At 63.7% G+C, this 24,304-nt stretch overlaps 1 protein-coding gene across 6 annotated transcripts in view; it reads right to left on the reverse strand.

Annotated features, from left to right (window-relative positions):
- SBF1 (SET binding factor 1) overlaps window positions 1-19,051 on the reverse strand; it is a 135,259-nt gene extending 116,208 nt beyond the window's left edge. For 3 of the 6 annotated variants that reach the window (XM_086886216.1, XM_086886218.1, XM_086886215.1), the window contains exon 1: window positions 18,902-19,051. In XM_086886216.1, coding sequence (XP_086742342.1) covers window positions 18,902-18,956 — 55 coding nt within the window. In that variant the 5' untranslated portion in view covers window positions 18,957-19,051. The remainder of the gene's footprint in view (window positions 1-18,901) is intronic. The other 3 variants (XM_086886220.1, XM_086886221.1, XM_086886219.1) reach the window with 1 other exon arrangement.
- Between the last annotated feature and the right edge of the window lie 5,253 nt (window positions 19,052-24,304).

Raw genomic sequence — 24,304 nt, forward strand, 5'->3', positions numbered from 1 at the left:
GAACGGCCTCTGGGGAAAAGGAGATGCTTTTTCTTGGGGAAAAAACTTCCCTGAAAAGGGCAAGACTGCAATCAGGGAATGCTGGGATGGTTTGGGTGGGATAGGAGGGACCCCCCCTTGCCATGGCAGGGACACCTCCCGCTGGCCCAGGCTCCAGCCTGGCCTTGGGCTCTGCCAGGGATCCAGGGGATGAAGGAAAGAGCTCCAGCAGCTGCTCCTTGAAACCAGACCCAGATCCCAACACGAGTTAACAAAAGTACAAAATCCCAACGCCCTCGATGGAATCCCCAAGAGATCCAACACCTGTGAAAGGTCCTCGTACAAAACCAGAGCTGCCAAGAGAAGCTCGGGTCAGAGAAGCAAATCCACATTTTCTCCCTCGGTGTTAACAATGATTGAGGTGACTCCAGCGCCGGGAGTTGGGAGGGAAAAGGGAGAACAGGGATGCCACGGAGAGCGGGCAGAAGGTGGCTGCAGATTCTGTGTGACAGGAGCAAAGCAGCCTCCAAATGTGACACAAAGCCATCCAAACCAGGGGGGGGACAGAAAACGTGAAGCGAAAACACGGACCTGAGTCAGGAGAGCCGAGAGGAACTCGGAGAGGGAGGAAGGAGAAGTTTAACGGATGGAGAACTCCCCCAGGAGAGGCCGTGGCTGGGAGGAGCTGGGTGAGGAGAGGGAATGGCTCTGGGGCTGTCTGCAGTGCCACTGTCCCCCTGCCCTGCTGCCACATCCCCAGCACAGCGCTCTGGGCACCTGGGACAAGGGGGAACGGCCTCCAGGTGGAATTAGATGGGATATCAGGAGAAATTCTTGGCTGTAGGGTGCTGAGGCACTGCCACACTGCCAGGGCTGGATCCCTTTCCATGGGGAAATTCCTGCTGCTGCCCACCCTGAGACATTCCCTGTCCTCCTGTCCCTGTCCCTGGGAGCAGAGCCCGACCCCTCGTGCCAGGGAGCTGCAGGAAATCACCTAGCTGCAGTTCTGCAGGAAATCACCTAGCTGCTGCTCTGCAGGAAATCACCTAGCTGCTGCTCTGCAGGAAATCACCTAGCTGCAGTTCTGCAGGAAATCACCTTGCTGCAGTTCTGCAGGAAATCACCTAGCTGCAGTTCTGCAGGAAATCACCTAGCTGCAGTTCTGCAGGAAATCACCTAGCTGCAGTTCTGCAGGAAATCACCTAGCTGCTGCTCTGCAGGAAATCACCTTGCTGCAGTTCTGCAGGAAATCACCTAGCTGCAGTTCTGCAGGAAATCACCTTGCTGCTGTTCTGCAGGAAATCACCTTGCTGCAGTTCTGCAGGAAATCACCTTGCTGCTGCTCTGCAGGAATCACCTTGCTGCAGTTCTGCAGGAAATCACCTTCCTGCTGCTCTGCAGGAAATCACCTTGCTGCAGTTCTGCAGGAAATCACCTTCCTGCAGTTCTGCAGGAAATCACCTTGCTGCAGTTCTGCAGGAAATCACCTAGCTGCAGTTCTGCAGGAAATCACCTTGCTGCAGTTCTGCAGGAAATCACCTAGCTGCTGCTCTGCAGGAATCACCTTGCTGCAGTTCTGCAGGAAATCACCTTCCTGCTGCTCTGCAGGAAATCACCTTGCTGCAGTTCTGCAGGAATTGCCAGCCCGGGAACACCTGACAGGTGGGGCTGGAGCTCGCTCCTGCCGACCATTCCTGCAGGAACCAGCTGGATCTCGCTGCTCCCGTGAGCTGGGCTGTGTCTGAGCTCCTTCCTGCCCTGCTGAGCTCACCTTGATCCCGGCCAGGAGCTCATCCCGGCCCTTCCCGATGCTCTGGGGGTCCCTGGGCTCCCCCCGTGGGAGCAGCCGGGCTTTGCTCAGCCCTGAAGCTCTGCCCTTCAACCCCCCGGCTGAAGGCAGCCACTGTCCTGGGCTGGGCACTGGACACTGTCCTGGGCACTGGACACTGTCCTGAGCTGGGCACTGTCCTGGGCACTGGACACTGTCCTGGGCTGGACACTGTCCTGGGCTGGACACTGGACACTGTCCTGGGCTGGGCACTGGGCACTGTCCTGGGCACTGGACACTGTCCTGGGCTGGGCACTGGACACTCTCCTGGGCACTGGACACTGGACACTGTCCTGGGCTGGGCACTGGACACTCTCCTGGGCACTGGACACTGGACACTGTCCTGGGCACTGGACACTGTCCTGGGCACTGGGCACTGTCCTGGGCACTGGGCACTGTCCTGGGCTGGGCACTGGGCACTGTCCTGGGCACTGGACACTGTCCTGTCCTGGGCACTGGACACTGTCCTGAGCTGGGCACTGGGCACTGTCCTGGGCACTGGACACTGTCCTGAGCTGGGCACTGGGCACTGTCCTGGGCACTGGACACTGTCCTGAGCTGGGCACTGTCCTGGGCACTGGACACTGTCCTGGGCTGGACACTGTCCTGGGCTGGACACTGGACACTGTTCTGGGCACTGGACACTGTCCTGGGCTGGGCACTGTCCTGGGCTGGACACTGTCCTGGGCACTGGACACTCTCCTGGGCACTGGACACTCTCCTGGGCTGGGCACTGGGCACTGTCCTGGGCACTGGACACTGTCCTGGGCTGGACACTGGACACTGTCCTGGGCTGAGCACTGGGCACTGTCCTGGGCACTGGACACTGTCCTGGGCTGGACACTGGACACTCTCCTGGGCACTGGGCACTGTCCTGGGCTGGACACTGGACACTGTCCTGGGCTGGACACTGGACACTGTCCTGGGCACTGGGCACTGTCCTGGGCACTGGGCACTGTCCTGGGCACTGGGCACTGTCCTGGGCTGGGCACTGTCCTGGGCTGGGCACTGGGCACTGTCCTGGGCTGGACACTGGACACTGTTCTGGGCACTGGACACTGTCCTGAGCTGGGCACTGGACACTGTCCTGGGCTGGGCACTGGACACTGTCCTGGGCACTGGACACTGTCCTGGACACTGGACACTGTCCTGGACACTGTCCTGAGCACTGGGCACTGTCCTGGACACTGGACACTGTCCTGGGCACTGGACACTGTCCTGGGCTGGGCACTGGGCACTGTCCTGGGCTGGACACTGTCCTGGGCTGCACACTGGACACTGTCCTGGGCACTGGCCACTGTCCTGGGCACTGGGCACTGTCCTGGGCTGGGCACTGGGCACTGTCCTGGGCTGGACACTGTCCTGGGCTGCACACTGGACACTGTCCTGGGCACTGGACACTGTCCTGGGCTGGGCACTGGACACTGTCCTGGGCACTGGACACTGTCCTGGGCTGGGCACTGGACACTGTCCTGGGCACTGGACACTGTCCTGGGCTGGGCACTGGGCACTGTCCTGGGCACTGGACACTGTCCTGGGCTGGGCACTGGGCACTGTCCTGGGCACTGGACACTGTCCTGGGCACTGGACACTGTCCTGGGCTGGGCACTGGGCACTGTCCTGGGCACTGGACACTGTCCTGGGCTGGGCACTGGGCACTGTCCTGGGCACTGGACACTGTCCTGGGCACTGGACACTGTCCTGGGCACTGGACACTGTCCTGGACTGGGCACTGGGCATTGTCCTGGGCACTGGACACTGTCCTGGGCTGGGCACTGGACACTGTCCTGGGCACTGGACACTGGACACTGTCCTGGGCACTGTCCTGGACACTGGACACTGGGCACTGTCCTGGGCTGGACACTGGACACTGTCCTGGGCACTGGACACTGCCACGGCTGAGACCCCGCAGCCATGGCCCCACAGCTCTGGCCCCACAGCCATGGCCCCACAGCTCTGGCCCCACAGCTCTGTCCCCACAGCCATGGCCCCACAGCCATGGCCCCACAGCTCTGGCCCCACAGCCATGGCCCCACAGCTCTGGCCCCACAGCCATGGCCCCACAGCCATGGCCCCACAGCTCTGGCCCCACAGCCATGGCCCCACAGCTCTGTCCCCACAGCTCTGGCCCCACAGCCATGGCCCCACAGCCATGGCCCCACAGCTCTGTCCCCACAGCTCTGTCCCCACAGCTCTGGCCCCACAGCCATGACCCCACACCAGGGCCAGGGCCTGAAAGCAGGACCCAGGCTTTGCCCACACAACAGAGCGATGTTATGGCAGCTTTGGAGCAGAGCTGACTCGGAATCAGGGGATTGTTTGGGTTGGGAAAGCATCGGGCCTGACCATTCCAGCACTGCCAAGGCCACCAGGGAGCCTGTCCCCAGGTGACACCACCCCTGCCCTGGGCAGCTGAGCCAGGGCTGCACAGCCCTTTCCAGGAGAGAATTCCCAAAAATCCACCTGAGCCTGTCCTGGCCCACCCTGAGCCTGTCCTGGCCCACCCTGAGCCTGTCCTGGCCCAGCCTGAGCCTGTCCTGGCCCAGCCTGAGCCTGTCCTGGCCCCCCCTGAGCCTGTCCTGGCCCACCCTGAGCCTGTCCTGGCCCAGCCTGAGCCTGTCCTGGCCCAGCCTGAGCCTGTCCTGGCCCAGCCTGAGCCTGTCCTGGCCCAGCCTGAGCCTGTCCTGGCCCACCCTGAGCCTGTCCTGGCCCACCCTGAGCCTGTCCTGGCCCAGCCTGAGCCTGTCCTGGCCCACCTGAGCCTGTCCTGGCCCACCCTGAGCCTGTCCTGGCCCAGCCTGAGCCTGTCCTGGCCCAGCCTGAGCCTGTCCTGGCCCAGCCTGAGCCTGTCCTGGCCCATCCTGAGCCTATCCTGGCCCAGCCTGAGCCTGTCCTGGCCCATCCTGAGGCCGTTCCCTCTCCTCCTGTCCCTGTTCCTGGCAGCACAGCCCGACCCCCCGGCTGTCCCCTCCTGCCAGGGACTTGTGCAGAGCCACAAGGTCCCCCTGATCCCCCTTTGCTCCAGGCTGAGCCCCTTCCCAGCTCCCACAGCTCTTCCTGGGGCTCCAGAACCTTCCCAGCTCCCACAGCTCTTCCTGGGGCTCCAGAACCTTCCCAGCTCCCACAGCCCTTCCTGGGGCTCCAGAACCTTCCCAGCTCCATCCCTGGACACCTCCAGCCCCTTCCCCAGCTCCCTCAGGAATTCTCCAGCCCTTTCCCAGCTCCCTCAGGAATTCTCCAGCCCCTTCCCAGCTCCCTCAGGAATTCTCCAGCCCTTCCCCAGCTCCATTCCGTTCCCTGGGAGGCACAGCGTGCTGGGATCAGTGGGATCAGGAGCTGATCAGCCCTGCCCCGGGGAGGGGGTGTCAGTGACAGCGGCAGTGACAAGACACAAGTGGCTTTATCTGAGCAGATGGGGCAGGAAGAGGCTGCAGAGCTCAGGGAGAAGCTGCTTTGCTGCATTTCCTGCAGCTCCCCGCAGAAACACCTCAGCTCAATCCCCCCACACTCGGCTCTTCCTCCCCAGAAATCCCCCAGTGCCGCCAGATCTCCTCCATCAGCTCAGACACGCTGCAGGCCCTGTGGATCCCGGGCAGGCTGCTCCCTGCCAGGGGACACGTGGCACCGGGAGCCGCTCCATAAACAAAAACATCTGGAATTGGTGCGGGAGGAAAGGAGAGGGAGGGTCCTCACTGCTGCTCGTCCTGACCCCCACCCACTGCCTGCCCCTAAAGCAGTTCCTAAAGCCTCTCACAGGTCACAGCAGGTCCTAAAGCCTCTCACAGGTCCCAGCAGATCCTAAATCCTCACACAGGGTCTCAACAGTCCCTAAATTGTTCCATAGGGTCTCACCAGACCCCAAATCCTTCCACAGGGTCCCAGCAGGTCCTAAAGCCTCTCACAGGTCCCAGCAGCTCCTAAAGCCTCTCACAGGTCCCAGCAGCTCCTAAAGCCTCTCACAGGTCCCAGCAGTTCCTAAAGCCTCACACAGGGTCTCAACAGTCCCTAAATCGTTCCATAGGGTCTCACCAGACCCCAAATCCTCACACAGGGTCCCACCAGACCCCAAATCCTTCCACAGGGTCCCAGCAGTTCCTAAAGCCTCTCACAGGTCCCAGCAGTTCCTAAAGCCTCTCACAGGTCCCAGCAGATCCTAAATCGTTCCATAGGGTCTCATCAAACACCAAATCCTTCCACAGGGTCCCAGCAGTTCCTAAATCCTCTCACAGGTCCCAGCAGCTCCTAAAGCCTCTCACAGGGTCTCAACAGTCCCTAAATTGTTCCATAGGGTCTCACCAGACCCCAAATCCTTCCACAGGGTCCCAGCAGCTCCTAAAGCCTCTCACAGGGTCCCAGCAGGTCCTAAAGCCTCTCACAGGGTCCCAGCAGGTCCTAAAGCCTCTCACAGGGTTCCAGCAGCCCCTAAATCGTTCCATAGGGTCTCATCAAACACCAAATCCTTCCACAGGGTCCCAGCAGCCCCTAAATCCTCACACAGGGTCTCAACAGTCCCTAAATTGTTCCATAGGGTCTCACCAGACCCCAAATCCTTCCACAGGGTCCCAACAGTTCCTAAAGCCTCTCACAGGTCCCAGCAGCTCCTAAAGCCTCTCACAGGTCCCAGCAGCTCCTAAATCCTTCCACAGGGTCCCAGCAGGTCCTAAAGCCTCACACAGGGTCTCAACAGTCCCTAAATCCTCACACAGGGTCTCAACAGTCCCTAAATCCTCACACAGGGTCTCAACAGTCCCTAAATCGTTCCACAGGGTCCCACCAGACCCCAAATCCTTCCACAGGGTCCCAGCAGTTCCTAAAGCCTCTCACAGGTCCCAGCAGCTCCTAAAGCCTCTCACAGGTCCCAGCAGTTCCTAAAGCCTCTCACAGGGTTCCAGCAGCCCCTAAATCGTTCCATAGGGTCTCATCAAACACCAAATCCTTCCACAGGGTCCCAGCAGCCCCTAAATCCTCACACAGGGTCTCAACAGTCCCTAAATCGTTCCACAGGGTCCCACCAGACCCCAAATCCTTCCACAGGGTCCCAACAGTTCCTAAAGCCTCTCACAGGGTCCCAGCAGCCCCTAAATCCTCACACAGGGTCTCAACAGTCCCTAAATCCTCACACAGGGTCTCAACAGTCCCTAAATCCTCACACAGGGTCTCAACAGTCCCTAAATCCTCACACAGGGTCCCAGCAGCCCCTAAATCCTCACACAGGGTCTCAACAGTCCCTAAATCCTTCCACAGGGTCCCAGCAGTTCCTAAAGCCTCACACAGGGTCCCACCAGACCCCAAACATGCCCAGAGGGTCCCAGCAGCCCCCAAATGCCCCCAGAGGATTCCACCAGACCCCAAACGCCCCCAGAGGGTCCCAGCAGCCCCCAAATGTCCCCAGAGAGTTCCATCAGACCCCAAACATGCCCAGAGGGTCCCAGCAGCACCCAAATGCCCCCAGAGGATTCCACCAGACCCCAAACATGCCCAGAGGGTCCCAGCAGCACCCAAATGCCCCCAGAGGATTCCACCAGACCCCAAACGCCCCCAGAGGGTCCCACCAGCCCCCAAACACCCCCAGAGGGTTCCAGCAGCCCCCAAACCCTCCAGGCCTGCCCTGGAAGGGCCGAACACCCTCGGGACATGGGAAGGAGCATTCCCAGAGTCAGGAATTCCCTGCCCCGAGGCCGGCAGGCTCTGGGAGCTCGCCTTGGCCACAAGAGCAGCATTTAGTGGTCAGGAGCTGAGCAGCCACAGGAGGAACAGAGCAGCCCTGGAGGCGTCACCGCTGCCATCCCGGAGAGAGGAGGGAGGAAAGCTCCTGCAGATCCCGTCCCTGCTGCCCCCAGGTGCCGCAGGGATCCAAACCAAAGGGGTTTTTGGGGTGAACTCCTCCCCCTGCAGCTCCAGGGCACGTCCCAAGCGGGGTTTGTTTGTGTTTTTAGCGCCCACAAAAGCGCAGCTGCTGCCCCAGCCCGCTGCTGGAATGGGAAAAGGGAACTGGCTCCAAGGAAAGGCTTCGGGTTGAGGGAAAAACGTGAGCTGGGCTGAGGAAGAGCGGAGAGAAAAGTGCTAAATCCTCCCTGGCAGCACATAAATATCACCAAAAACCAGGACAAGGATCTGGGAACGACACCTGGGCTGGGTGAGCAGCTCACCTTCAGCCACCTTCCCAAAACAGGGACTGCCAGCTCCAGGGAACAGCACCCACCCTCCCTGCTCACAGCAGCAGGGAATTCTGGCAAGGAAACCCAGCTGGACACGGGAACGTGTCTGAAACGGGAGAAATGAGCAGCCCAGAGCTGCAGCTCTGAGCTCCCTGCTCCAGGTCCAGCCTGACACATCCCACACCAACAATAACAATCGTCATTCCAACATGGAAAAGGAGGGGAGTCCAGGGATGGAGCTGGGAAGGGGCTGGAGGTGTCCAGGGATGGAGCTGGGAAGGTTCTGGAGCCCCAGGAAGAGCTGTGGGAGCTGGGAAGGTTCTGGAGCCCCAGGAAGAGCTGTGGGAGCTGGGAAGGTTCTGGAGCCCCAGGAAGAGCTGTGGGAGCTGGGAAGGGGCTCAGCCTGGAGCAAAGGGGGATCAGGGGGACCTTGTGGCTCTGCACAAGTCCCTGGCAGGAGGGGACAGCCGGGGGGTTGGGCTGTGCTGCCAGGAACAGGGACAGGAGGAGAGGGAACGGCCTCAGGCTGGGCCAGGACAGGCTCAGGCTGGGCCAGGACAGGCTCAGGCTGGGCCAGGACAGGCTCAGGCTGGGCCAGGACAGGCTCAGGCTGGGCCAGGACAGGCTCAGGATGGGCCAGGACAGGCTCAGGTGGGCCAGGACAGGCTCAGGCTGGGCAGCAGCAGGAATTTCCCCATGGAAAGGGGGTCAGGCCCTGGAGGTGCCCAGGGAGGTTTGCAGTGCCCATCCCTGCAGGGATTTCAGAGCCCTGTGGAGGTGGCACCTGGGGACAGGCTCAGTGGTGGCCTTGGCAGGGCTGGGAACGGCGGCACTGGGTGGGCTCTGAGGGCTTTTCCAACCTGAACAAGTTCATAATTCCAAGATGAATCTGTCCCCATCCACAAGCACACCTCGCTGGAGCAGGAGGAGCTCAGGCCCCACCCTGGGGACAGCTCTGACCCTGTCACTGTCACTGTCCCACTCCCGGGTGGGACCCACAGAGCTGCTCCTCCCTGGCAGGAGTTCAAAGGGAAGGAGATGAGGATTAATGGAGCAGCTGGGATCACAAGAGCCACAGTTCCCAGGCCGCTGGATGCAGCTGGAAGCTGAGGGGGCCAGCGGGAGGGGTGACCCCTTCCAGAGACAGCCAGTGGCTGCACATGGAACCCAGGAATCCCGGGATGGTTTGGGATAGAAGGGACCCCCGAGCCCCCCAGTGCCCCCCTGCCATGGCAGGGACACCTCCCACTGGCCCAGGCTGCTCCCAGCCCCAGGCTCCAGCCTGGCCTTGGCCACTGCCAGGGATGCAGGGGCAGCCCCAGCTGCTCTGGCAATTCCAGCCCAGCCAGCAATTCCCAATTGCCAATTGCCAACATCCAGCCCTGTCCTCTGGCACTGGGAGCCATTCCCTGGCTCCTGGCCCTGCAGCCCTGGCCCAGTCCCTCTGCAGCTCTCCTGGAGCCCCTTCAGGCCCTGCAGGGGCTCTGAGCTCTCCCTGGAGCCTTCTCCTCTCCAGGGGAACATTCCCAGCTCTCCTGGAGCCCCTTCAGGCCCTGCAGGGGCTCTGAGCTCTCCCTGGAGCCTTCTCCTCTCCAGGGGAACATTCCCAGCTCTCCTGGAGCCCCTTCAGGCCCTGCAGGGGCTCTGAGCTCTCCCTGGAGCCTTCTCCTCTCCAGGGGAGCACCCCCAGCTCTCCCAGCCTGGCTGCAGAACAGAGAGGGCCCAGTCCTGGAGCAGCTCCGGGGCCTCTCTGGATTTTTCCCTCTCACATTCCCACCTTTCCCACCACGGGCACGTGGCCATGAGCAGCTCTGCACGTGGCAGGGCCATTGCCAGCCTCGGTTTCCCCGTGCAAATATTGACCCAGAGCAAACAGCTCCACCACTGCTGCCATCCCCGGGGGCTTTTCCACGGCTGGACTTTCCTGGAGGCTCCCAGAACCCGGCTGAATCAAACCCTGAGTCACTCGGCCACAGCCACACACGACAGAGGGACACGGGTGGGTCCTTCAGGAGAGCCAGAACCCAACCCAAAACACGGCAGGGATGGCAGCAGGAGGAGCCCTGAGAGCCCTGCCCTGCCCTGGGATCCTCCTCAGCTTCTCCCACCTGGAACCAGCTCCAGGAGCTCCTGGGGAAGGGCAGGATTTGTCCTGTGTCCTCACAAAATCCTCCCCAAAACCTGCCCCAAACACCTCATGGGAAGAAGCAGCTCCGAGCAGGCAGCAGCTTCCTCCTGCCGCCCACGGAGCCACCGAGCCCCGGGCTGGGAGTGTGAGGAGGGCACAAAGGTGGGGTGATGCTGCTGTGTGAGCAGGAAACTGAGAAACCACGGCCCCTTCCCGAGGCCTCCGAGCAGCCTCGGCATCCTCCGGAGCCAGCCCGGCACCCACGGACACCAGCAGCTCCTCTGGAGTGCAGCAGGGATCAGATCTGGGATGGTTTGGGATAGAAGGGACCCCCGAGCCCCCCAGTGCCCCCCTGCCATGGCAGGGACACCTCCCACTGGCCCAGGCTGCTCCCAGCCCCAGGCTCCAGCCTGGCCTTGGCCACTGCCAGGGATGCAGGGGCAGCCCCAGCTGCTCTGGCAATTCCAGCCCAGCCAGCAATTCCCAATTCCCAATTGCCAACATCCCAGCCCCATCTCCCCTTGCCCAGGGAATTCCCTCCGTTCCCTCTCTCCAGCCCTGCCCCGGCTCCGCTCCAGGAAGGAATTTTGGGATCCAGGGGTTTCCCTGGGAATCTTGGCACTGCAGGAAGGGTCTCCCTTCCCTTTCCCAGCCCCAACTTCCAGAAAAATCCCTCGGGATGGATTCGGAGCCTCCCAAATCCCAGAATGGTTTGGGATGGGATCCAGGGACCTTCAATCCCACCCCATTCCAATCCCACCATCCCAGGCTGCTCCAAGCTTTCCTTGGCCATTCCCGGGATCCAGGGCCAGCCCCAGCTGCTCTGGGAATTCCCAATTCCCAACATCCAGCCCTGTCCTCTGGTAGCTTAAAAGGAAGCTTTAAAAGCTTATAAAGCCTTTAAATGTGCTCCTGGATGTGGATCCCGGTGGGAGAAGCTGAAGAGGATCCACAGGCCAGGGCAGGGCTCTCAGGGCTCATCCTGCTGCTGATTCTCCTGGCTCTGGGAAATCCCAAATGGATGCCAAGCTGGGTTTTGGCCCCCACCATCCAGGCCTTGCCCATCCAATGCTCCCTGTCCAAAACTTCCAGACTCCTTCAGACACAGTTTGGAATTGAGCTGTCCTGGATTCTCAGGGCATGGGGGATGCACAGAGAAAACCCCTCAGATCCCACAGTAAAACCAGGCCCAATCCCAGCTCTGGGAAGCTGTCATTCCCAGGTAAAACCAGGCCCAATCCCAGCTCTGGGAAGCTGTCATTCCCTTTAATCCCAAAATAAAACCAGGCCCAATCCCAGCTCTGGGAAGCTGTCATTCCCAGGTTGATCCAGGCCCAATCCCAGCTCTGGGAAGCTGTCATTCCCAAGGTAAAACCAGGCCCAATCCCAGCTCTGGGAAGCTGTCATTCCCAGGTAAAACCAGGCCCAATCCCAGCTCTGGGAAGCTGTCATTCCCAGGTTGATCCAGGCCCAATCCCAGCTCTGGGAAGCTGTCATTCCCAGGTAAAACCAGGCCCAATCCCAGCTCTGGGAAGCTGTCATTCCCAGGTAAAACCAGGCCCAATCCCAGCTCTGGGAAGCTGTCATTCCCAAGGTAAAACCAGGCACAATCCCAGCTCTGGGAAGCTGTCATTCCCTTTAATCCCAAGGTAAAACCAGGCCCAATCCCAGCTCTGGGAAGCTGTCATTCCCAAGGTAAAACCAGGCTCAATCCCAGCTCTGGGAAACTGTCATTCCCTTTAATCCCAAGGTAAAACCAGGCACAATCCCAGCTCTGGGAAGCTGTCATTCCCTTTAATCTCAAAGTAAAACCAGGCCCAATCCCAGCTCTGGGAAGCTGTCATTCCCAAGGTAAAACCAGGCTCAATCCCAGCTCTGGGAAGCTGTCATTCCCTTTAATCCCAAAGTAAAACCAGGCCCAATCCCAGCTCTGGGAAGCTGTCATTCCCTTTAATCCCAAAGTAAAACCAGGCCCAATCCCAGCTCTGGGAAGCTGTCATTCCCAAGGTAAAACCAGGCCCAATCCCAGCTCTGGGAAGCTGTCATTCCCTTTAATCCCAAAGTAAAACCAGGCCCAATCCCAGCTCTGGGAAGCTGTCATTCCCAGGTAAAACCAGGCCCAATCCCAGCTCTGGGAAGCTGTCATTCCCTTTAATCCCAAAGTAAAACCAGGCCCAATCCCAGCTCTGGGAAGCTGTCATTCCCAGGTAAAACCAGGCCCAATCCCAGCTCTGAGAAGCTGTCATTCCCTTTAATCCCAAAGTAAAACCAGGCCCAATCCCAGCTCTGGAAAGCTGTCATTCCCAGGTAAAACCAGGCCCAATCCCAGCTCTGGGAAGCTGTCATTCCCTTTAATCCCAAGGTAAAACCAGGCCCAATCCCAGCTCTGGGTTTGTCCCTGCCATGGCAGAGGGGCACTGGGGGGGCTCGGGGGTCCCTCCTATCCCAAACCATCCCAGGATTGTGTCTCTGGAGATGCTGCAGAGCCACCTCAGCTCCCACCACCCATGCAGACCTTTCCTTTTCACATCCCCAGCTGCAACCCCATCCCTGCCCGACCACAAACCCCACAGAGCTCCGGCAGCGCCCAGGGGCCCGTCCGGCCCTGCTGCAGCTCAGCCCAGCTCTGTTTACTGCTGAGGCTGACAGGGAAGGTGCCAGCCTGGCACAGCCCAGCCTGGCACGGCCCAGCCTGGCACAGCCCAGCCTGGCACAGCCCACGGCTCTGCCAGAGCAACCCAACCTGTACAGCAATTAGTCACCGGCAGATGAGCGCCGCTGCCCTTCCTCCAGCATTATCTAAGCAGGGAGGGGGGTGGGAAAACAGAGCTGGGAATGCTGCCAGGCTGATCCCAAAAAACCACAGAACTGCTGTGGGTCCATCTCTACATCCCTGGGGACAGGATGCAGGAGAATGCTCGGACACCTCCAGGCTGGCATGGGCGGGGGTTTGCTGTGGCTGTCACAGAGCTGCCACAGGGGCTGGTGCCTCATCCTGGACACGTCACTTGTCACTGGGCCCTCCCAGCAGCCAGGAGCCTCGGGCTGGTGTCTGGGACCTGTCCCTTCCCTCCCAGGGCATCCTGGATCCATCCTTCCCCTTCCCAGGGCATCCTGGATCCATCCTCTTCCTTCCCAGGACATCCTGGATCCATCCCCCTCCTTCCCAGGGCATCCTGGATCCATCCCCCTCCTTCCCAGGGCATCCTGGATCCATCTCCCTCCTTCCCAGAGCATCCTGGATCCATCCTCCTCCTTCCCAGGGCATCCTGGATCCATCCCAGCCCTTCCCAGAGCATCCTGGATCCATCCCCCTCCTTCCCAGGGCATCCTGGATCCATCTCCCTCCTTCCCAGGGCATCCTGGATCCATCCTCCTCCTTCCCAGGGCATCCTGGATCCATCCCAGCCCTTCCCAGGGCATCCTGGATCCATCCTCCTCCTTCCCAGGGCATTCTGGATCCATCCCCCTCCTTCCCAGGGCATCCTGGATCCATCTCCCTCCTTCCCAGGGCATCCTGGATCCATCTCCCTCCTTCCCAGGGCATCCTGGATCCATCCCCCTCCTTCCCAGGGCATCCTGGATCCATCTCCCTCCTTCCCAGGGCATCCTGGATCCATCCTTCCCCTTCCCAGGGCATCCTGGATCCATCTCCCTCCTTCCCAGAGCATCCTGGATCCATCTCCCTCCTTCCCAGGGCATCCTGGATCCATCCCTCTCCTTCTCAGGGCATCCTGGATCCATCCCAGCCCTTCCCAGGGCATCCTGGATCCATCCTTCCCCTTCCCAGGGCATCCTGGATCCATCCTTCCCCTTCCCAGGGCATCCTGGATCCATCCTCCTCCTTCCCAGGGCATCCTGGATCCATCCCCCTCCTTCCCAGGGCATCCTGGATCCATCCTCCTCCTTCCCAGGGCATCCTGGATCCATCCCCCTCCTTCCCAGGGCATCCTGGATCCATCCTCCTCCTTCCCAGGGCATCCTGGATCTATCTCCCTCCTTCCCAGGGCATCCTGGATCCATCTCCCTCCTTCCCAGGGCATCCTGGATCCATCTCCCTCCTTCCCAGGGCATCCTGGATCCATCTCCCTCCTTCCCAGGGCATCCTGGATCCATCTCCCTCCTTCCCAGGGCATCCTGGATCCATCTCCCTCCTTCCCAGAGCATCCTGGATCCATCCCTCTCCTTCCCAGGGCATCCTGGATCCATCCCCCTCCTTCCCAGGGCATCCTGGATCCATCCTTCCCCTTCCCAGAGCATCCTGGATCCATCCTCCTCCTTCCCAGAGCATCCTGGATCCATCCCAGCCCTTCCCAGGGCATCCTGGATCCATCCCTCTCCTTCCCAGGGCATCCTGGATCCATCCCTCTCCTTCCCAGGGCATCCTGGATCCATCTCCCTCCTTCCCAGAGCATCCTGGATCCATCCCAGCCCTTCCCAGGGCATCCTGGATCCATCCCTCTCCTTCCCAGGGCATCCTGGATCCATCCTTCCCCTTCCCAGGGCATCCTGGATCCATCTCCCTCCTTCCCAGGGCATCCTGGATCCATCTCCCTCCTTCCCAGGGCATCCTGGATCCATCTCCCTCCTTCCCAGGGCATCCTGGATCCATCCCCCTCCTTCCCAGGGCATCCTGGATCCATCCCAGCCCTTCCCAGAGCATCCTGGATCCATCCTCCTCCTTCCCAGGGCATCCTGGATCCATCCCTCTTCCTTCCCAGGGCATCCTGGATCCATCCCAGCCCTTCCCAGAGCATCCTGGATCCATCCCAGCCCTTCCCAGGGCATCCTGGATCCATCCCAGCCCTTCCCAGGGCATCCTGGATCCATCCTCCTCCTTCCCAGAGCATCCTGGATCCATCCTTCCCCTTCCCAGAGCATCCTAGATCCATCCTAGCCCTTCCCAGGGCATCCTGGATCCATCCCAGCCCTTCCCAGGGCATCCTGGATCCATCTCCCTCCTTCCCAGAGCATCCTGGATCCATCCCTCTCCTTCTCAGAGCATCCTGGATCCATCCTCCTCCTTCCCAGGGCATCCTGGATCCATCCTTCCCCTTCCCAGGGCATCCTGGATCCACCTCCCTCCTTCCCAGGGCATCCTGGATCCATCCTTCCCCTTCCCAGGGCATCCTGGATCCATCCCCATCCTTCCCAGGGCATCCTGGATCCATCTCCCTCCTTCCCAGGGCATCCTGGATCCATCTCCCTCCTTCCCAGAGCATCCTGGATCCATCCCCATCCTTCCCAGGGCATCCTGGATCCATCTCCCTCCTTCCCAGGGCATCCTGGATCCATCCCTCTCCCACGGTATCCTGGATCCATCTCCCACAATATCCTGGACCCATCCTGTCCGTGCAGAGGTGAGTTAAATCCAAAATAAAGTGAATTTTGACAACGGAAGAAGATGATTTGTGCAGTGTGAGCTGCTCCCTTCCCATGGCACAGAAGCATGGAGTGATTTGTGTGGGAAGGGACAGGAAGCTCCTCTCGATCCCAGGCTGCTCCCAGCCCCCGTGTCCAGCACTGCAGGGATCCACGGGCAGCCACAGCTCCAGGAATTCCATTCCCGGGGCTCCCCACACTCCCAGCCAGGAATTCCTTCCCAATATCCCACCTGAACCTGTTCTTCCTTGTGGCTGTCCCACTGCAGCCAACCACGTCACCTCACGGCACCATCCCTCCCCCCAAACAAATCCCAACAACCCCCGGCACACGTGGGACAGGTCTGCTCCCCTGGAAACTCAGGGAGACACAGCGAGGAACACCGGGACCCAGGAACACTGGGAACGAGCAACACCGGGAACGAGCAACACCGGGAACGAGCAACACCGGGACCCAGGAACACCGGGAACGAGCAACACCGGGACCCAGGAACACCGGGACCCAGGAACACCGGGACCCAGGGACCCAGGAACACCGGGACCCAGGAACACCGGGACCGAGCAACACCGGGACCCAGGAACACCGACACCTAGGAACACCAACACCCAGGAACACCGGGACCCAGGGACCCAGGAACACCAGGAACGAGCAACACCGGGACCCAGGAACACCGGGACCCAGGAACACCAGGAACGAGCAACACCGGGACCCAGGAACACCGGGACCCAGGAACACCAGGAACGAGCAACACCGGGACCCAGGAACACCGGGACCCAGGAACACCGGGACCCACCCAGGAACACCGGGTCCCAGGAACACCGGGAACGAGCAACACCGGGACCCAGGAACACCGGGAACGAGCAACACCGGGACCCAGGAACACCGGGAACGAGCAACACCGAGAACGAGCAACACCGAGAACGAGCAACACCGGGACCCAGGAACACCGGGACCCAGGAACACCAGGCTCGAGGAACACCGGGACCGAGGAACACCGGGACCGAGCAACACCGGGAACGAGCAACACCGGGAACGAGCAACACCGGGAACGAGCAACACCGGGAACGAGCAACACCGGGAACGAGCAACACCGGGAACGAGCAACACCGGGAACGAGCAACACCGGGACCCAGGAACACCGGGCACGAGGAACACCGGGACCCAGGAACACCGGGAACGAGCAACACCGGGACCCAGGAACACCGACACCCAGGGACCCAGGAACACCGGGTCCCAGGAACACCGGGTCCCAGGAACACCGGGTCCCAGGAACACCGGGACCCAGGAACACCGGGACCCAGGAACACCGGGACCCAGGAACACCGGGACCCAGGAACACCGGGACCCAGGAACACCGGGACCCAGGAACACCAGGCATGAGGAACCCCAGGCACAAGGAACATCAGGCACAAGGAACACCGGGCCCAAAGAACACCGGGCATGAGGAACACCGGGACCGAGGAACACCGGGACCGAGGAACCCCAGGCACAAGGAACATCAGGCACAAGGAACACCGGGCCCAAAGAACACCGGGCATGAGGAACACCGGGACCGAGGAACACCAGGTACCAGGAACACTGGGACCAAAGAACACTGGGCACAAGGAACACCGGGCCCAAGGAACACCGGGCCCAAGGAACACCGGGCACAAGGAACCCCGAGTCTCTAATCCTCTCCAGGATCCTGCCCATCCCAACACCCCAGGACACCAGGGGAAACTCCTGCAGTAACACCACCACCACCAAAGCAACACCACACGAGCAGAAAGCTGTCAGGAAACACCAAGCTCTGACCCAGCTTGCTCCACACACACCTCAGCCCTCCTGCCTCCCAGCAGGGACCCGCTCCAGCCCCGGGGACAGCGGGTGGGGCTGGGATCCACCCTGGCACCGCGGCTCCATCCTCTGACAGCCAAACCCTGCTCCAAACTTCCCCAGCTCCCAGCACAGCCCTGGAATAACCTCGGTGACAGCCGGGAATGTGCCCGGAGGGAAGAGATGCTGGGGGAATTCTGCAACAAAGCCCTGATTTTAGGTCATTTCACCTCCTGTGTGACCCTGCCAAAGCTCATTTCCCCAAAAGCTGCCGGGGCAGGAAGCAGAAGGAAACACGATGGGAAGAAACCCTTAAACATCAAACAAGGAACCAAAACACCACCAAAACAACCAACAGCATCCCTGACGGCGAGCAGGGATGCGGGAGAGGACGGAGGAATGAGGTGTCCAACACATCCAGGGGTCAGGAGCAGCCACGGGAGCAGGGAGAGCACGAGGAGCTGCCTGAGGGGGCTGGGAGCAGGACACTCCTTCCAGGGGCTGTGAATGCTCAGGAAATGGGGCTGGGGATGCTCGAGGAGCGGGGCTGGGGGTTCAGCACCCATCCCAGGGGCTGGGGATGTCTGGGGAATGGGGCTGGGGATGCCCGGGGAGAAGGGCTGGGGGTTCAGCACCCATCCCAGGGGCTGGGGATGCTCAGGGAATGGGGCTGGGGATGCTCGAGGAGCGGGGCTGGGGGTTCAGCACCCATCCCAGGGGCTAGGGATGCCCGGGGAGAAGGGCTCTGGGTTCAGCACCCACCCCAGGGGCTGGGCATGCTCAGGGAATGGGGCTGGGGATGCCCGGTGAGTGGGGCTGGGGGTTCAGCACCCATCCCAGGGGCTGGAGATGCTCGAGGAGCGGGGCTGGGGGTTCAGCACCCATCCCAGGGGCTGGGGATGCTCAGGGAATGGGGCTGGGGATGCCCGGGGAGCAGGGCTGGGGGTTCAGCACCCACCCCAGGGGCTGGAGATGTCTGGGGAATGGGGCTGGGGATGCCCGGTGAGCGGGGCTGGGGGTTCAGCACCCATCCCAGGAGCTGGAGATGCTCGAGGAGCAGGGCTGGGGGTTCAGCACCCATCCCAGGAGCTGGAGATGCCCACGGGAGGCAGGATGGGCAGCAGCACGGCGCTGTGGATGCGCAGGGCCCGGGGCCGGGGCCATGCCCGGAGCACGGCAGTGCCCCCTGCAAGCCCAGCCGGTGTTTCCGGAGCGGTGACAGCTCCGTGACAGGCGGGGGAGGGGGGACACACCGAAACCACCCAAACCCTGAACGCACCCAACCGCGCAGGGGCGGCTCCGGCTGCCGGGAGCCTGCCCGGGCTGCTCCGAGAGGCTTCACCGGGGGCCCAGACCCGCCCGGTGCTGCCCGGCCCGGCACCGGCCACGGCCCCGCAGCCCCGGCACGGCTCCGCTGCCCCGGCCCGGGCTCTCCCCGCACGCCCGGGACGGCTCCGCAACCTCGGTCCCGGTCCAGGACCGCCCCGTAGGCCCCGCGCCCCCGGCCCGGCTCGCGCCGCGCCCCCGCGCCCCCCTCACAGCCCCGGCCCCTCAGCCCCGGCCGGGGCGGCCCGCGCGGGCCCGGCCCCCCCGCGTCCCTCGGCCGCTCACCGCGTTTGCCGGGATCGTATCCCACGAGCACGAAGTAGTCCGCCAGGCGGGCCATGGCGGCGGGGGCGGTCCGGGCCGGCCCCGGGAGCCCCGCGAGGCCGCGCTCGGCTCCTCAGGGCGCCGCCGCCCGCCCGCGCCCACCGCCCGCCGCCGCCGCCATCTTGGCCCCGCAACACCGCGCCTGCGCCAGCTCCGAGCGCCGCGGGGGGCGGGGCCGCACCGCCCATTGGCTGCGGCGGGGAGGGGCCTCGCCTCCCATTGGCTGAGGCCCGGAGGGGCGGGGCCGGACGGGGAGGGGGCGGGGCCGGACGGGGAGGGGGCGGAGCCGGACGGGGAAGGGGCGGGGCCGGGGAGCGGGGCTTCCCCGATGGGGGGGGCGGGACGGGGGTGGGGGGGACATCAGTGGGGGGGGACATCACTGTGGGGGGGCATCACTGGGGGGGGGACATCACTGTGGGGGGACATCACTGTGGGGGGGCATCACTGGTGGGGGGACATCACTGGGGGGGACATCACTGGGGGGGACATCAGTGGGGGGGGCATCACTGTGGGGGGGCATCACTGGGGGGGGCATCACTGGGGGGGGACATCAGTGGGGGGGGACATCAGTGGGGGGGGACATCACTGTGGGGGGACATCACTGGGGGGGACATCAGTGGGGGGGGACATCATTGTGGGGGGGGACATCACTGGGGGGGACATCAGTGGGGGGGACATCAGTGTGGGGGGGACATCACTGTGGGGGGGGACATCACTGGGGGGGGCATCACTGTGGGGGGGACATCAGTGGGGGGGGACATCACTGTGGGGGGACATCACTGGGGGGGGACATCACTGTGGGGGGACATCACTGGGGGGGACATCACTGGGGGGACATCACTGAGGGGGGACATCACTGTGGGGGGGACATCACTGGGTGGGGCATCACTGTGGGGGGGACATCAGTGGGGGGGGACATCACTGTGGGGGGACATCATTGTGGGCGGGGACATCACTGTGGGGGGACATCATTGTGGGGGGGGACATCACTGTGGGGGGACATCAGTGGGGGGGGACATCACTGTGGGGGGGGCATCACTGTGGGGGGGGGCATCACTGGGGGGGGACATCCGGGGTGTGCGGGGACCCCCTCCGCAGTGCACAGAGCCCCCCAAATGTGCACGGAGCCCCCCAGGTGTGCACGGAGCCCCCCAGGTGTGCAGAGAACCCCCCCCAGGTGTGCACAGAGCCCCCACATAGGCACAGAGCCCCCCCAGGTGTGCACAGAGCCCCCCAGGTGTGCACAGAGCCCCCCAGGTGTGCCCGTGCCCCTCGGCTGGTCACAACCCCCCTTCCACGCAGTCCCCTGGAAGGGACCCCGCAGGTGTGACCCCCATAGGTGTGACCCCCACAGGTGTGACCCCACCCAGATGTGACCCCACAGGTGTGACCCCACACAGGTGTGACCCCCATAGGTGTGACCCCACAGGTGTCACCCCATAGGTGTGACCACACAGGTGTGATCCCACCCAGATGTGACCCCCATAGGTGTGACCCCACAGGTGTCACCCCATAGGTGTCACCCCACAGGTGTGACCCCACACAGGTGTGACCCCCATAGGTGTGACCCCACAGGTGTCACCCCACAGGTGTGACCCCCACAGGTGTGACCCCACAGGTGTGATCCCACCCAGATGTGACCCTACAGGTGTGACCCCACAGGTGTGACCCACACAGGTGTGACCCCCGGCACAGCCCACGGTGTCCCCGCTGTCCCCACGGTGTCCCCACGGTGTCCCCATGGCTTCCACGGTTTCCCCACAGTGTCCCTGCAGTGTCCCCACAGTGTCCCCGTGGTGTCCCCACAGTGTCCCCACGGTGTCCCCACGGTGTCCCCACGGTGTCCCCGGTGTCTCCGCGGTGTCCCCACGGTGTCCCCGCTGTGTCCCCGCAGTGTCCCCGGTGTCCCTGTGGTGTCCCCGGTGTCTCCGCGGTGTCCCCACGGTGTCCCCGCTGTGTCCCCACGGTGTCCCCACTGTCTCTGTGGTGTCCCCGGTGTCCCCGCGGTGTCCCCGCTGTGTCTCTGTGGTGTCCCCGGTGTCCCCGCGGTGTCCCCGGCGCGGAGCAGCGCCCGCCCTGCCGCTGTTCCCATCCCGTTAATCCCGTCCTGTCCCGGATGTCACCGGTGCCAGCCCCGGGACACTGGCGGGGGTCCGGGCAGGACCGGCCCGTGGTGCCCCCGGTGAGGGGCGCGGGCACCCGCGGGGCACAGCCGGGAATGATTCACCGGGAGAATCCCCGTTCCCATCCCTGTTCCTATTCCCATTCCCATTCCCATCCCTGTTCCCATTCCCATTCCCGTTCCCATCCCTGTTCCTATTCCCATTCCTGTTGCCGTTCTCATTCCCATTCCCGTTCCCATCCCTGTTCCTGTTCCCATTCCCATTCCCGTTCCCATTCCCGTTCCCATCCCCGTTCCCATTCCCATTCCTGTTCCCATTCCCGTTTCCGTTCCCATTCCCATTCCCATCCCCATCCCCATTCCCATCCCCATTCCCATTCCCATCCCTGTTCCCATTCCCATTCCCGTTCCCATCCCTGTTCCCATTCCCATTCCCATTCCCATTCCCATTCCCATTCCCATCCCCATTCCCATTCCCATTCCCGTTCCCGTTCCCATTCCCGTTCCCGTTCCCGTTCCCATTCCCATTCCCATTCCCATCCCCATCCCCATTCCCATTCCCGTTCCCATTCCCATTCCCATTCCCATTCCCATTCCCATTCCCGTTCCCGTTCCCATTCCCATTCCCATTCCCATCCCCATCCCCATTCCCATTCCCATTCCCATCCCCATCCCCATTCCCATTCCCGTTCCCATTCCCATTCCCATTCCCATTCCCATTCCCATCCCCATTCCCATTCCCGTTCCCATTTCCGTTCCCACGCGGGATCGGGACGCGGGGATGGTGCGGGATGGCAGGGGCGGCTCACAGCGCTCCGGCGGCGGGAGCGGCTCCGCACACACCCCCGCTGTCCCCGCTGTCCCCGCTGTCCCCGCTGTCCCCGCTGTCCCCGCTGTCCCCGCTGTCCCCGGGCCCCGGGGGTCCCCCCTCGGCGCTGGGAGGGGTCCCCGGGACGCGCGGCCGGCCCCAGCAGCCCCCAGAGCGGGGTCCCCCCGCACCCCACGCTCCAGCCGGGGGTGATGCAACCCCGCCCGGCCCTTGCACCTCCGGCCGCCGCGTGTCGCGACATGTGCGCTGTCGGGACGCGGCCGGCAGCGTCCCCGCCACCGCTGCGGGGTCCCCACGGAGACCCCCGCTCCTCGCCCCGGGCACACCCCGCGGGGAAAGGGGGGTCCCCCAGCCCCGGCCGTTCCTGGGGACACCGGGCGGTCCCACGGTGCTGGGGACAAGGAGGACACGCGGGTGGCCCTGTGCCCGTTCCGCCACCAGCCGGGGGTCGCTCCGGGGGGCTGGGGGCGCCTGGCACGTCCCCGTGTCCCCAAATCCCCGCAGGGTGGGGTCACCCCCGGCTCGCAGCACGCACAGCGGGGGCTGTGGGGGGACAGGGCGGGCCCGGGGGGCTCCGGCTGTCACCCGGTGCCACCGCGACACAGGGGGACAGCCGGGGACAGCCCGAGGGACGGGTACGCGGCCGAGGGGACAGCGGGGACAGCGGGGACAGCGGCGACGTGGGACCGGAGCGGTGCCGGACGCTGGGAACGGGAGAACCGGGCTGACCCACCCGGGAATCGCCCGGGGGCGTGTGGGGTGTGACCTGTCCTGTGCCAGGGGGACGAGCACGGGGACACCGCTGGGATCGGAACCGGCACTGGGACCGGAGGAACCGGCACCGGCACCGCCGGGACCGGCACTGGCACTGCCGGGAGTGGCACCGGCACCACAGGGACCGGCACCGGCACCACAGGGACCGGCACTGGCACTGCCGGGACCGGCACCGGCACCACAGGGACCGGCACTGGCACCACAGGGACCGGCACCGGCACCACAGGGACCGGCACTGGCACTGCCGGGAGTGGCACCGGCACCACAGGGACCGGCACCGGCACCGCCGGGAGTGGCACCGGCACCACAGGGACCGGCACCGGCACCACAGGGACCGGCACCGGCACCACAGGGACCGGCACCGGCACCGCCGGGAGTGGCACCGGCACCGCCGGGACCGGCACTGGCACTGGCACTGGCACTGCCGGGAGTGGCACTGGCACCACCGGGACCGGCACCACAGGGACCGGCACTGGCACTGGCACTGGCACCACCGGGACTGGCACTGGCACCGCCGGGACCGGCACTGGAACCGGAGGAACCGGCACCGGCACCACAGGGACCGGCACAGGCACCACAGGGACCGGCACTGGCACTGGCACTGGCACTGGCACTGGCACTGGCACTGGCACTGCCGGGAGTGGAACCGGCACCACAGGAATTGGCACTGCAGGGAGCGCTGCCAGCTGCCGGGTCCGCGGGCCGCGGTGACAGCGGGTGACAGGGGACAGGAGCCGTGCGGGACCCGCGGTGACAGCAGCGGGTGACAGGGGACAGGAGCCGTGCGGGACCCGCGGTGACAGCAGCGGGTGACAGGGGACAGGGGCTGTGCGGGACCCGGGGTGGTGACAGCAGCGGGTGACAGGGGACAGGGGCTGTGCGGGACCCGCGGTGGTGACAGCGGGTGACAGGGGACAGGGGCTGTGCGGGACCCGGGGTGGTGACAGCAGCGGGTGACAGGGGACAGGGGCTGTGCGGGACCCGCGGTGGTGACAGCGGGTGACAGGGGACAGGGGCTGTGCGGGACCCGCGGTGACAGCGGTGACAGGGGACAGGGGCTGTGCGGGACCCGCGGTGGTGACAGCAGCGGGTGACAGGGGACAGGAGCCGTGCGGGACCCGCGGTGACAGCGGTGACAGGGGACAGGGGCTGTGCGGGACCCGCGGTGGTGACAGCGGGTGACAGGGGACAGGGGCCGTGCGGGACCCGCGGTGGTGACAGCAGCGGGTGACAGGGGACAGGAGCCGTGCGGGACCCGCGGTGACAGCAGCGGGTGACAGGGGACAGGAGCCGTGCGGGACCCGCGGTGGTGACAGCAGCGGGTGACACGGGACAGGAGCCGTGCGGGACCCGCGGTGACAGCAGCGGGTGACAGGGGACAGGAGCCGTGCGGGACCCGCGGTGGTGACAGCAGCGGGTGACAGGGGACAGGAGCCGTGCGGGACCCGCGGTGGTGACAGCGGGTGACAGGGGACAGGAGCCGTGCGGGGCCCGCGGTGACAGCAGCGGGTGACACGGGACAGGAGCCGTGCGGGACCCGCGGTGACAGCAGCGGGTGACACGGGACAGGGGCCGTGCGGGACCCGCGGTGGTGACAGCGGGTGACAGGGGACAGGGGCCGTGCGGGACCCGCGGTGGT

The sequence above is a fragment of the Cyanistes caeruleus genome, chromosome 4, assembly GCF_971803275.1.
Source record: "Cyanistes caeruleus chromosome 4, bCyaCae1.hap1.1, whole genome shotgun sequence".
NCBI classification, from domain to species: Eukaryota; Metazoa; Chordata; class Aves; order Passeriformes; family Paridae; genus Cyanistes; species Cyanistes caeruleus.